This window comes from Parasteatoda tepidariorum, chromosome 10, assembly GCF_982258835.1.
Source record: "Parasteatoda tepidariorum strain Cologne lab strain chromosome 10, Ptep-v5.0, whole genome shotgun sequence".
NCBI classification, from domain to species: domain Eukaryota; kingdom Metazoa; phylum Arthropoda; class Arachnida; order Araneae; family Theridiidae; genus Parasteatoda; species Parasteatoda tepidariorum.
In genome coordinates this window covers 52,049,999-52,064,628 of record NC_141764.1, presented here as the reverse complement: position 1 = coordinate 52,064,628, position 14,630 = coordinate 52,049,999, and the positions used below count along the sequence as shown (strand labels likewise).

Sequence of the window (14,630 nt, the reverse complement as noted above, 5' to 3'; positions counted from 1 at the left end):
GTATCAACATATGTAATTGAAACAATGAATACAAAATTGCGAAACATTATTAAGAATTAACATTTACCACAATTATTAATTAGTATCTACAATTATTAATTATTAATTCGTATCATTTAAAACTTATTGAGAGTCAAAGTTTAAACATGAATTTTAAAAAAATAGTGATGAAATTTCAATAATAACCCAGAGAAATAATTATGTTTAAGTTTTATACCAATAAAATGAGTTATTAAATCAGTAAAACCAAAATTTTGTTAATACAATAAAAACATATAGGATCGATGAATACAATAGTTATAACAATTAAGTATCTTCAAGTAACAAAAAATTGATATCATGAGAGTTGGTGAGAAAAAAGGAGAAGGCGAAACCCCCAGTATACATAATAAGAAAAAATTATGCATTTTTTAAGAAATTGGTAGAAAAGTAAGTAATATACACTGGTTATCATAAATTAAGGAAAAATCACAAAAATAGCGATAACTCTTTCAAAAGTAAGCCAAACCGTGCAAAATTTGCATATGTTGTCCACTAAGAGTAGCTGAGTAAAATTGCAATATGCAAATTAGTGGCGCTGCACTCGGCTTACGTCATCTGCCTGGAGCATAAAAGTCCAAGTTTGAGAGAAAGCACACAAATTTTACTGTGATTGCGACATTGAAAATCTGAGATAGCCAATTCGTAATAATGACCTCTAGGCATCATTTGCCTGAAGAACTACGATGGAGAGCCATCGGGAGACTAGAGGCAGGGCAGAGTCAATCAGAAGTGGCCAGATGGCTAAATGTGAGTCCATCTGTGGTTCATAGACTTTGGAGGCAATTTCAAACCACAGATTCGGCATCTAGGAGGTTCAGTCAAGGACGGCCAACTGTTACGACCAGTGCCGATGACCGATATTTGACATTAAGTGCACGCAGGAATAGAACCGCTACTCCGACACATCTTAGATCCTCTCTTGCTGCAGCCACCGGAAGGTTGGTGTCAACGTCAACTGTGCGCAGAAGGCTCCACGAAGGTGGTCTGTATGCGAGACGACCAGCCATTTGCGTGCCGCTCACATCACGCCATAGGAGAGACCGTTTGCAGTGGGCCCGACAACATGTCCACTGGACGTCAGATCAATGGAGGCCTGTTCTCTTTACGGATGAGTCCAGGTTTAGTCTAGAAAGTGACAGTAGACGTTATTTGATATGGAGAGAACCTGGGACCCGTTATCATCCATCAAACATCCGTGAAAGAGATGCATACGGAAGAGGCAGTGTCTGTGTTTGGGGAGGCATATCCTTAGGAGGGCGCACATACCTCCATGTCTTTCCAAGGGGAACCGTGAATGCTCAGGTTTATCGAGACAACATCCTTGATGCTTATGTGCGCCCATATGCCGGGGCAATTGGTGATTGCTTCCTGTTACAGGACGATAATGCAAGACCACACAGAGCTCGCATTGTTGATGATTATCTTCAACAGGAAACAATTACTCGCATGGAGTGGCTAGCTCGATCCCCGGACTTGAATCCTATCGAGCACGTTTGGGATGCTCTAGGGAGGCGTGTATCTGCCATCAATCCGCCCCCTCAGACCCTTGCCACGCTTGCAACTGCTTTACAAGAGCAATGGCTCTCACTTCCTATTGAACTGATAGACCGCATAATTGAAAGCATCACACATCGCTGTTTGTGCTGTATTGCTTCTAGAGGCAATCATATTCCATATTAAAGGTACTTTTTCTATTGCAAACCGATACTTCCAATTTGTTTATTTTATACATGTGCTAATTTCTATACTACTATTAATGTCTGATAATTTCTTTTTATGTTGTTTAATACCTTACTATGTGTTGTATATTGTGGGTAAGTTTCATAAAATTCCATGTGTAATTTCTTGAGTTATCGCGATTTTTGTGAATTTTCCTTAATTTATGATAACCAGTGTATATATATACTAGGAGGCTCCGCCCCCTGCTCGCTAACGCTCGACAACCCCCGAGAATTGCTACGCAATCCTATGTGGTTCACGCCGTGAACCATGGCTCGCTGCGCTCGCTTGCCAATGAACACAATGTTCTAGCACAAAGACATAGTATATTATCATCAAAGACATAGTATTTAATCATCAAAGACATAGTATTGTACTTATGTAGAAGAATTCTATCAATGTTCTTATTGGCTTTTAAAAAAGTATATTAGCTATTTAGATTGTACATAGTGAAAAAATCAAAACATTAGCTAAATGAGAAACATGTTAGCAAAATAAATTATCAAATATTGCAGTTACTCACCTAAATTCAACTAAATGTGTATAATAAATTAGTTAATGCTAGAAATTCTGAAAGTTTTAGAAAAAAAATTTATTATTTAAAAATATAAACTTTAAACCCGAACTTTTCCTTGTGAGATAATAACCCTCAAAAAGTCTTTCATTTTCAAGAACACAAAAATTTGTTTTATCGCCAAATGAAATATTTTTTGTTGATCAGCATTATTTTGATCATTGCTACACAAAGGTGACACCATATGATAAATTTGACCATGAATCCGAAAACAATACGGTCCATTTCCAGGAGGTGGCTTTATGCGTGCTCCAAATGATGCAAAAGCAAGAGCAGAATTATATTCCCGGATATGATTTCGATAATTTCGTGCCTCAATCGAATTATCACTTAATAATTTTTGCAGCAACTCGGGAATGTCCATTAGTGTAGGCAAATTAATTTTTCCATCGTGGCAGCATTTCGTATATTTGCCAGAAGAATTTCGTTCTTTGGCCCAGAAGTAAGCTACATTGTTCCGTCATTGAGCCAATATTATACTCTTCGACATCTACTGTTACATCTTGAACAGTTATTATTGCACTTGATCTCTGCAATCTACGTCTTCCATAACATTCTTCAACTCTTTCTTGGGCTCTTCGAACACGTTTTCTTTCATTACGTTTAAAAGCCCTAGCAGCTTCACCAATATTCTGCATTTTAAAGCGTGAAAATTCAATGCATAAATAAACGCGAAGTATAAAAAAATTCAATGCATTCAATACAAACACTTAGACGTTTTTTAGACGTTTAGGTAGCTCCCAGTAGAAAAATATCAATTCAACAGCGGCCTTTTAAAGCAGTCTCACTTCAATTAATTAATTAATTCCTAATTGAGTTTAAATTAAATATTATCATGTTTTTAGGGCATGAATCTTAATTGAACAACCTGATAATGCTCACTCTGGTTATTGTTTCCGTTTTTAAAAGCGCTATATGTTGAGCCATCTCACCTAGATTTGCCATGTGACATTTTTAGCAGCAATCATTGGTCGATTTTCTAACATTGCCATTCGGGGAGTTGTAATGCGGCTTTTTTTTTTGGTGCCGTGTAAGAGAAATATATATATAGATATAGATATTTTAAAAATTTATTGAAATTAAATTATTAAAAATTTATTTTTGTAAATAATTATAAATTTTTCCAAATTTTCGTAACTATTTATAAATTCAATATTAATTGAAATTAAAAAAAATAATAAAAATGTTTAAATTTTTCTTGCATTTAACAAAATGTATAAAAATGCGTTTGTGTGAAATCAGAAATTTGTTTAAAAATTGATTTAAATTGGAATATTTTCCAAACTTAAAGCAGAGTTCTCTCAAAACTACTTTTTTCATTCTCTTAAGCATGATCACTTTTTCAATTTTTATTTGATTTAATTTATATTTAACAACATTCATAAAATTTATCTAGTTTCTGTTGCACGTAGAGTATTTTTCATCATTTTTAACCATTGAATGATAACATTATACATTAAAGAAAGTTAATATTTATCATTAAATATTGAAAAACTTTAATCGTAATAAAGCATTTCTACACGCAGCTGAAACTACATTAGTTATAATGCCGGATGATAAAATTTGAAATAAATTGGATGAAAATTAAAAGTGTAATTGTGTTTGAAAAGCTAAGAAATGTTTTTTTTTTTTTTTAAATTTTATTTTGCGAGTTTATGAATATTTATTTCAGGCAAGTGCACTTTAACGCAAAAATGGACAAATTTCCTTACTAATATGAGTTTTAATTTCAGGACACGGTTTCCAAATTTAAAAATATCACCCTGTGATGTCGAAATAAGAAAAAATTATTTTGTAAATTTTCAGGTTCTTCGTGGGGCTAAAGATCCAACAGGAATGCGTAAAGAAATAGAAAGTGATGAAGAAAAAAAGAGTGCTTTAAATCTTCAGAACATTTGGGAGTTCGAAGTGAGTTTTGATACTGAGAGTTAATAGAGTGTTACAGAGTGTTTAGATTTACATTTTGTTAAACTCGAGTGACTATTAAAATTTACGTAGATTTAAATTAATTATAGATATCGTTTTTCCTTAGGGTTATTTAAAATATTCTCCTATATTTTATGGCTACTACAGCAACAGAGAAAAAACAGAAGAAGGCTACAGGCTTCCTCTGGCATACTTTTTAACGTCCATAGCTGTTTATATCTTTAGTTTCTTTGCTATACTAAGAAGGTATTATTATGTATAATTAATAATTATCATTATTAAATCAACAAAATATAATATAATTACTATAATTCTTAGCTTACGTTGATTTTTCTTTTCATTCTTATTTTTATTTGTGATCTGTGTTAACTAATTTATTAAATCAAGTAAAAATTAACTTTCTCTAAAGATGTTTTTAAAGTTTTTCTGTCAAAGAAAATAAAGTAACAGTTTTACCTGGGCTTTATTGAAAATAAAAATTAAGCAATGCTTTAACTGCTTCTTTTTCGAACAAATATTTTGCGCATTTAAAGTATTGTTTAAAATTTTTAAAATCATCTCTGATGAGTTTTTTTTTCAGTTTTTGCATATTTTAATGTGCCCAAACTAGGCAGTGTAAGAGTAATTTTCAAATATTGAAAAATTATGAGGTACATACAAAATATAAGGATTGTTAAACAAAAACTACGTTATTAAAAAATACTAAGTTAAACTTGAACTGTAGTTGCAAGTGTAACTAAAAAGATTCGCTTTTAAGTCGCTAGGTGGCTAGGTAAAAGGATAACCAAGCCTGCATCAGTCTATTAATACCTTTTAAGCAAGCGACTCATAATGGAATGCCTGATTATAAAGAGTTGCTTCTTGTCAGTTTCTTTGAGTCAAATAACTAGATTTAATGATTAGCGGTATTTGGAAACTGGAAGTCTATGAAATTTAGATGATTTGTTAAGCTTTTTTAAGGAGTTATCCTGTTTCACGACAATGCTCGACCACACGCGGCCGAAGCAATAAACGAAACATTTCAGACATTTAAAAGGGAAGTCGTGAGCCTGCTCTCTACAACTCAAATGCGTCTAAATGTTGTTGTTGTTGACGTATGCCTGTTTAGGCAGAGGGGGTGCGATTAATCTTGTTTTCTAGTGGCGCCATCTATGGTCAAGAATTCGATTTCTGCCACCCATACGTCGCACCCGTTTATGGGACCATTCATACATCCATTCATTCATCCACAGATCGTAATTTTGACCTGAATCAGAGAATGATTGATCTCCAATCCAGTATCCCCTGAGGTATTAATTTGTTATGGGAACGTGGAGGACTTTTGCGACTCGACAGATTTAACGTGCATCAGTCACTTTACTACCCGGGGAGTCTTCGGCCGACGGGGTTCGAACCCACGAACTATCGGACATGAGTCCAGCACCCCTACCGACCAAGCTATCCCGGCCCATATGTCTAAATGCAACAACTTAATGCACAACATTTGCAAACGCAACTGGTTCTAACAGTCGTGAATGGTTAGTGACTAGTTTCATAATAAGACAAATTCCTAAATGACTGTACACAGGATTTTGAAGTCCCAATTAGTAAATTTTATGTAATACCCTGGTCTTTAATTGACTACTCCTAATTGGATCATAAAACTTTTCCATTTAAAAATACAGAGGCTTTTTCTTTCTATTGACGTTTTGCGCCATTTTCATAATCAACATAAATGAAAAATGGCTACACATGGACAAAATTTATTCAAATCAGATGTAAAAATATCCAATTAAGCTCTAAAAATGTTGATAAGTTAATAAAAAATTAGAAGAATTGCATTAAAGAAATTTATTTCTGAAAATATTTTAACTTTGTACAGAATGGCTGAGAATTCAAGAATGAGTAAGCTGTCTGAGAAAGACGATGAATGTACTTTTGCCTGGAAATTATTTACAGGATGGGATTACATGATTGGCAATCCTGAAACTGCATACAACAAAGTTGCCTCTCTTGTTATGGGTTTTAAGGTAAATTTTTTTTAATAAGTTTAAAAGACTATATATTAGTGTTGTGAGAGAGAATAGTGAACTTGTCAGCAATGTCATCGTATCACACTAACACGCACACATTAATACATCGTATCACATTGTTCGTTAAGAATTTTAATATTGTTACGTTTCCAGAAAAAGTGACACAGCATATCAACTTATAATTGATATCTTAAATTTTAATGTCATAATCGTTTCCTACAGCCTTAATAAGGTGTTAAATGGAACCATATTTTGTTCACGCTGCACCACAATGTTGTATAATTAAATTTTTAAAAGCATTTCTTTGCACGTTAATATGGTTTAAGTAAACATCACGTTAAATTTACAGAAAATTTGATGTATATATTTCAAATTTTTTGAAAGATCACAGCGAATGTAAATTGATAGAAATTGAGGGAGTTATTACTGTTTGGTTTTGAATAATCAGTGAAACTGTGTTTCATATACATACATAGTTAATCATTTTATAAATCAAAAAATGTAAATTTAACTAACGTAATGGGAGCTAAGTCAGTGATATATATTCTGTCAAAGTTTAAATAAAGCAGGCTGAAATTTTCTTCGAAGAAAGCTAGTGTATCAGAACATAGGAAAAATACTTTATTGATAAAACGTATTCTCAGCTGGTATACGCTTGTTTTAAAATTATACTTTGTATGCCGATACGAACAGTCTTTTTCACCTATTGAGTGCTAATTCATTATTTCAGAAAATGCCTTTGTCAGCCAACTTCCACACTAGTGTTCTCTCTTGTTCTCTCTTCCACTCTAGTGTTCTCTCTTTATTTACTTTACATTTTTTTTAAATATCAAAATAATTCAGTAAAAAATTGCTCAACTGTTATGTGAGGGATGCTTTTGCCTATTTCTGTTCTTTTATTGTAGGAAGCTATTCTTGAAGAAAAAGAAAAGAAGAAAGAAGATAAAAGGTGATTACAGAATAATGCAAGAAAAAGTTGCATAATTTTATCTTTTTAAAAATTATGTAATAGAAATGTGATAAAATTTATAAAATGCAGATTTTTTATTAGCTGTAAAGATTTTAGAAATTTTAAAAATTTACCAGGAGATTGGAAAACTTAAAATAATGTTGTAAAAAATCTATAATATCGGCAGGACACCAAAAACACAAATCTGTCAGTTAGGCAATTCACCACAAACTGATTATAAGTATTAAAAATAGTTTGATATCAATTGTACATGTCAAAATTAAGTATTTGTGATGCCACATAAGCATTACATATTTCTTAGCTTTTAAAATTTCTTCAATTTTTTAAACTTATTTTTTTAATCGTTCTTAATCATATTATAATTAAATCAAATCAATTATTTAGTTTTTATAAAAAGCAAACAAAAAATATTTAATTGTTTTCTTATCGATCAATACAATAGCATACTTTGTATTTCAATACTACTGTAGACTCATTAATTCACTGTCGCGCCCAATCGAAAACAAAAATCTATTTATAACTCTTTATTCTTAAATTTCCTACCACAGATATGTTTCAGTTACATTGTTATACTAATTCTCACAGTCTTGTTGGCGATTCGCGATCGCCAAAGTATTTTCAAACCTAATATTGATTATGAGGATGGGTTTTATTTTTGGCTTCGTTATTTTTCGATAAATCACCAACCATGGATCGCTTCTCATGATTCTAACTGTCTGTTGGGAACAATTCAATTGGTTTTTTAATTTGGCTTTTGATTAGGCAGGTCATGAGGGATTTGTTTCCCATGATCTGTCCTTATTATTATTATTATGCAAAATTTATACAACTTAAAGTCCTATGGATAAAAATGTAAATTTGTATCTCAAGCTCTACAAATACTTCTAAATAAAGTTTTATTATTAGGATCCAGTTTTCATCTTCAGCAGTCATTTTCATCATCCTGTTTTCTTCCTGTTCTCATCTCAATCTTCAATTAGTCAATTATACCAATTCCAACTATAACCACACCTGATTTCCGTCTTCATAGTATTAAATAATCAAAATCATCAAATAAATTTAAAGAAAAGAGTTTTTGGATATTGTAATTCATAAAACACTGATTTGCTCCTGGGCAGTTTTAAAATAAGGCTGATTTGAAAAAATACTTTGAAAAAAATCATCTTTAAAATATCTAGATACATTTGGTAGTTTTTTTAATTGCTCTAAAATGAAGTTTAACAATGTTCTATTGAGTCTCATACTAGTTTAGATTCCATTTATGATTACAGAAAACAAAAATCATAATGCCGTTTATGATACAGAACTATCTAAGTTAGCCAATTGATATCACTGATAGCTTGACTAAATATACAAGGTTTTTTGTAATCTCTATTCTTAGTATGTTCTGTGAGTTACTTTGTGAGTGCTGAAATTACTGTGAGTCTGAATAACTCTCATAGTTTTGACGTATTTAGGACTCAAGCTTAATGGTTCGAAGATCTGACCTCAAATAAGCTGACAAATTAGTGCAAACGATATTATTTATTACGTAATCAGAGTCAAGAACGTAATTTCACTGAAAAAACAGATTTTAACAGAGATTGAACTTTTCTTCTTCAAAATATGAAATATGTTTAATCTCGAAAATAAGATCTGAATAGTTTAGTCAGAAGAGTGGTCGAAAGTTTAGTACCTCTTAATGTTAATTTTACTTTTTACGTGTTTTGCAATATCTTAAAAACTTTTTAAATAAATCAAAAAATATTTGCACAGTATTATAAAATCATTTATTCAAGCATAATTTATTTAAAAAAATAATGTTAAAAAATTATTTATTATATTTTGATAGTTTACATAATAATGGTCGAAAAACTACTTGCACGTTTAATATTCGCGTCAAATTAATTTTACGTCATGCATATTACGGATGCTTATAAACATTTAAGGTGTATAATAAAATTTTGAAAATAGCTATTGAGGAAAGAGAACTCAAAATTATCAAATGATGATTATCATCTTTTTCGTTCATAATTCATCAGATATCAACAACGTTTTCTCTAGGTTTTATGCACTTGTCTTATTTAACTCTGATTACCTAGAGTTCTTAATCGTTTTTTTTTTTTATATCTCTAAAATATTAATTTGTGACCCCTAATTTATACATATTTATGATTTCATTACTGGCAGAGCTAATAAAAATATATACTACGGGTGATGAATACGAAATACTTTAAATAATTTTCGTTTAATGCAAACGGAGAAATATAACTTTTATCAATTTTTAAATTGAAATTGGAACAGTATGAGCAAATCTTCGAATCCAACTGCAAGTTTATAAATCTTTATAAACCTGCTTGCACAATTTTCCCTTTTCTTTATTTAAACTAACTTAATCTTGTACCATTTATATTTTTTTTCTTTTTAACCCTTAAATTATTTGCTGTAGAAACATTAATGTTAGCTAGGTTTTCTTTCTTCTATTAGAATTGTACTGAATGATACCTTTGTAATGATATTTATCATTCGGCTTTCATTTTCCTTAATAGTTGGAAACTCATCGCTGCAAGAGTTGCAGCAAATTTTATGGTTCTGATATTGTTGGCTTCCAGTGCGTACGCTGTAGTACTTGTAGTAACCAGATCTCAAGAGCCAGAAGCCCAAGACAGCTGGTATAGACAAAATGAAGTATGACAATAATTTTTTTTTGTACTGTAATGTTTTTGGAACAATTCTCCCAGCAGGTGCATTCGGGATCACGGTCAGCCCGACTCACCATTATAATTTGATTCTTTCTTAGGTTTCGAAAATAGTTTCATAGAAATTTTAAGGTTACAATCAGAGCAAAGATGGACAGAATCCTCCAAATATATTAACTTTAAACAATATCAGGCGACATTGTTTAAAGCGGTATTCAAGTGACATCCTAAAGCAGATCCAAATTAGGTCGCGGATCTGTAAACGATATGACTTCTGAGCATTAATATGATTACAAATACGGACAAAAGTAAATTCATGCGTATTTCATACATATGTGCGCCTTCTGATGGATTGATAAGCATTTTAGATAATCTAAATTGGCTATCTGCAATGTAAATATTAGTTCATAAATTCTTTTAAAAAAAGAGGAAGTTTTTTTTTGTTTGGAAACCTTTCCAAAAAAATTACATCCTTTCTCGAAAATATGTATATTATTTTACCAGAAATGAGTTCAAGTTTTATTGTAAAATTTTACAGAAAAGAATCCATGTTTAAACTAATTGAATCTTCCTCCCTTGTCAGACCTTGCAATGCCAGATATGTCCAATTTATATTTCAGAAAAATTTTATTTATTAAAGTTTTATTTATGCTACCAAAAGTGCTTTTTTAAAATGTTTTGAGTTTATAACATTAATTAGACATGAAGTAGTTATAGAATGCTTTCTTTAAAGTATTATTATTTTGATTGTAAGTGTTATGACGCCCGGTGGCTGAGCGGTAGCGCTTCGTGCTGTCGTGCCACAGGTCCCTGGCCCGATCCTCGGGCCGGACAAGGTTGACTCAGCCTTTCATCCCTTCAGTGGGTCGATAAATGAGTACCAAGTATGCTTGGGAATTAAACACTGGGGGTTCTGCGTTCGGCTGACCACCTGACCGGAACATCTGCTCCTGTACCCAGAGCCCATGGACAAGAAAACTGAGATGGGCACAGTAGGCCTTGGCCCTCTATAGGCTGTTGCGCCGCTGAGTTTAGTTTAATAAGTGTTATAATTGTTTGATTGGGTATCTATTTTTGATGATATAAAATTAATTAAAATGAAAACCATCGATAAATATTTGAAACCTTGTTACTGTGTTTCATACTGTGTACAATTAAGAATAGCAAACGATTGCAGGATTCCTCTTTGATCCTTTGATTGTATCCCTGCTGAAGGGCACAACAGCAAAAGAATTTAATTACAAATTTTTTTATTTAATTTATTTATATAATTTATTTATATAATTTATTTATTTAATTTTCTTTTATTTAATTTTTTAATTTCTTTTCGTTTGGTTATTATCATCTACATTAACAAAAACACATTCTTTTACGATATAACATTGATTTCAAGTAATTTCAGAATTTTATTTTATTTATTAATAAGTAATAAACACTTTCTTTTGTCTAGATGCAGCCCATACAATCCTTTCTTCTTTCGGCTTGTTTGGGTTAAAGTTCCCGGAAAAGGCTGAAATTACTCTTTTTGACTGTATCTTTTTTATTTAATTGATCTATTTTTCATTAAATAATTGTTTGAGACATTCCCTAAGCGAAAGAAAATTATTTTTTCCTCAATACTTCTAAATTCATATGGTAAGTGATAAGGATGTAGTAAATATTCTTTTATATTTCTTCAGAAGGAGTCTAAGACATTAAATTAATTCAATATGACTTTAAAAATTAACTACAAGTCTTTATTTTAATTTTATCTTTAGGTGACTTTAGTAGTTTCTTTGATCTCTAACCTGTTTCCTAACCTTTTTGATATGATTGGAATAATGGAAAAATATCACCCTCGAGTTCAACTACGGTGGCAGCTAGCTAGGTAATGAAATTTTAATTCTCTTTCTTCTACAAATCAGAATGCTGTAAAAGTTTTTTTAGAGTAAAATATTTCTAATAGTATTTATCATTCTAATTTAAATGTAGTATGTATTAAAATTTTGGTTATTTTTAAAACTTGGAATGTCTTCTTTGTCTCTTGCTTTGCATTGAGAAAATCGTATGATCATAACTACCAGAATAAAGCAAAATTTAAGGCGTTTCTAGCTCTATGGGAACAGCAAAAAGTTCGGTAATTTTTGCTGAAGTGCTTTGGTAATGATTTTGGTAAAATTAAAGATAAAATAGTATCTTATAATACTCGGTAAAATTTGGTAAATGTGATAAATTTTGGTAATTTTTTCATGATACTTTGGAGCATGAATTCAGGGAGTTAGATAATATTTTTCAGTGCGTTAGAAGGAATATAAAAATGTTTCAGATGCATTTTAAAACCTTTTAGAGGCTAAAAAAAGTCTTTTTTTTTATAGTGTAGTATAAAATAACTGCATAATTTTCAATAAAAGTTTGGCACACAATATTTAATCAGTAGATATAGCATTAAAATGTAATTTTATTTATTTCATACAACTTAGAAGCCAGTTTCAGTTTGTAATGGAACCTATTTTTATCTGTTTTAGTGAATTTGTAAGTTTAAAGAAAAATATTTGTATAGTATAATAAGCCATAAGACCATAGTTAAAGGTTTACTTCATGTAACAATGATAATTTTTTTCTTTTTCAGAATTCTAGTTTTATACCTTCTCAATTTATATACACTCATCTTTGCACTTTTTCATAAAGTCTACAAAACGGTAAGAGTTTTACTGGAATAACAAAAATATAAATTTTCAAAATTTTCTTGTATTTCAACGTACGAACCTCATTATTAAGCTATAATGTTTTGCTTTTAAAGTTTTAAAATGTATGTTTAAAAAGAACGAAATTCAGATTAAAAAATAATATTCTTCATCTAAATAATATTCTTCATATATGCCTGTTATATATTGTAAGTTTTTGGTGATTTATTGAATGTTCAATTACATAATATCAATTTTCAATAATTTATGTGTGTGACTTATTAAAAAATAATACCAAAATTTCAGTGGTTATTTACAAGAAAAATCTCAAATAAAGTTGAATTATTATAATCTATTAAAGCGTCGTATTTCAAGCGAACTTAATTCCAAAATTTAAATCTTATTTGGAATAAATGTATCCTAAAGCAAAAACAAGAAATACATACTTTAATTCTTGTAATGTGTTTATCAAAATTAGACAAAAAATAATGAATTACAAGCAGTCAACTATTTTTGTTTTATTACTTTTAAAGACTACTTGTAACAAGTACTAATATTAAACAATTACTATCTTAATCTTGATTATTAGTAATCATAATTTACGTTTACAACTGTAATCATAATTACAGCTAAGAATAAATATACGTATGTAATACACCCAATAATGATCTAAGATTGCACGTATATTATAATTATATCTTATTATAATTATATCTTAGCTTAATTACAATTATGATTTTTCGTCTGGGTAACCATTATTATATGAGTTCTCGATTACAGAATCAGTGATATTTTTTCTGATACTAACCGTTGTTGAACAGCCTACCCAATACTACTAATGTACTACTTTTGCGTTGGGTTTACGACTACTAATGTTCAACTACGTAGCCTTGTAATTTTGAACCCAATCCAGAAGACAGTAACTCTATAGTATATTAACTTTATAGTAACTAACTATAGTAACTTCTGGATCGAGTATTGAGAGAAATTTGCCTTCATGGAGGACTTTTTGATGGAACTAACCCGCATTTGCGTAACATGAAGAGCGAGACCACGAGAACCTGCCACGGTTATCCTGACTGCAAGGGGACTCTAACCCATGATCTGTCTACCACTGAGGATATATTACGTCAGAACTGTGGTCGGTGCAAGCCGGATACGGAATTCGTATCGACTGGGATTCGAGCTTAGTTCACGTCATTGGAAGGCGAGCGTTCCGACGAACCCTGAGCCACCACGACTCTCCTGATATATTTGGCTTATTGTGTGAACAATTAATGTGAAAGATAAAGTGATGGAGCACTAAGTTTCAAAATTTAAATCTTATGTGGAATAAAAGTGGCCTGGTACAAAAACAAGAAATACATCCTTAATTCCTGTAATGTGTATAAAAACTAGGCAAAAATAATGAATTACGAACAGTCAACTATTTTTGTTCTATTACTTCGAATAGATTACTTGTAACAAGTTATATAATTAAACGATTACTATATTAATCTTGACTATTAGTAATCACAATTTACGTTTACAACTGCAATCATAGTTAAAGCTAAAAATAAATATATGTATATAATACAAGCAATAATGATCTAAGATTGCACGTATATTATGATTATATCTAATCTTCACTAAAATTAAAATTTTTATTTTGGGAAACCATATTTATATGAATTCTTGATTACAGAATCAGTGATATTTCCCCCGGTATATTTGGCTTAATGTGTGAACAATCAATGTAAAAATTTGAAGTGACAGAAACCAAGTATTTAAAATTTTGAAAAATGGAGAAAAACCCACAAAACTAAAAGCAATTATTTTGCATTTCTGATATGCTAGAAGTTAGTTAAAAGCAATTATTTACTTATTTATTTAAAATTTAACCTGTATTTTGTTTTGCTAGTATGAGTTAGTATATATGTTATTTTTCAAATGCATAAAAAATTTAAAATTATTGGAGAAGTTTATGTTTAAATATATTAGCTCTCGGCATTCGAAAGGCTTGAAGAAATATAATAATGCACCTTATTTTTAAATTGTTTAATAGAG

The 14,630-nt window shown here is 30.7% G+C and overlaps 1 protein-coding gene across 1 annotated transcript in view; it reads left to right on the top strand.

Annotated features, from left to right (window-relative positions):
• LOC107447363 (transmembrane channel-like protein 2) overlaps nucleotides 1–14,630 on the top strand; it is a 76,463-nt gene that overhangs the window by 30,266 nt on the left and 31,567 nt on the right. Inside the window, exons 7-13 of the mRNA XM_016062251.4 lie at nucleotides 4,142–4,243; nucleotides 4,368–4,507; nucleotides 6,123–6,270; nucleotides 7,179–7,222; nucleotides 9,772–9,910; nucleotides 11,679–11,788; nucleotides 12,530–12,599. Coding sequence (XP_015917737.1) covers nucleotides 4,142–4,243; nucleotides 4,368–4,507; nucleotides 6,123–6,270; nucleotides 7,179–7,222; nucleotides 9,772–9,910; nucleotides 11,679–11,788; nucleotides 12,530–12,599 — 753 coding nt within the window. The remainder of the gene's footprint in view (nucleotides 1–4,141; nucleotides 4,244–4,367; nucleotides 4,508–6,122; nucleotides 6,271–7,178; nucleotides 7,223–9,771; nucleotides 9,911–11,678; nucleotides 11,789–12,529; nucleotides 12,600–14,630) is intronic.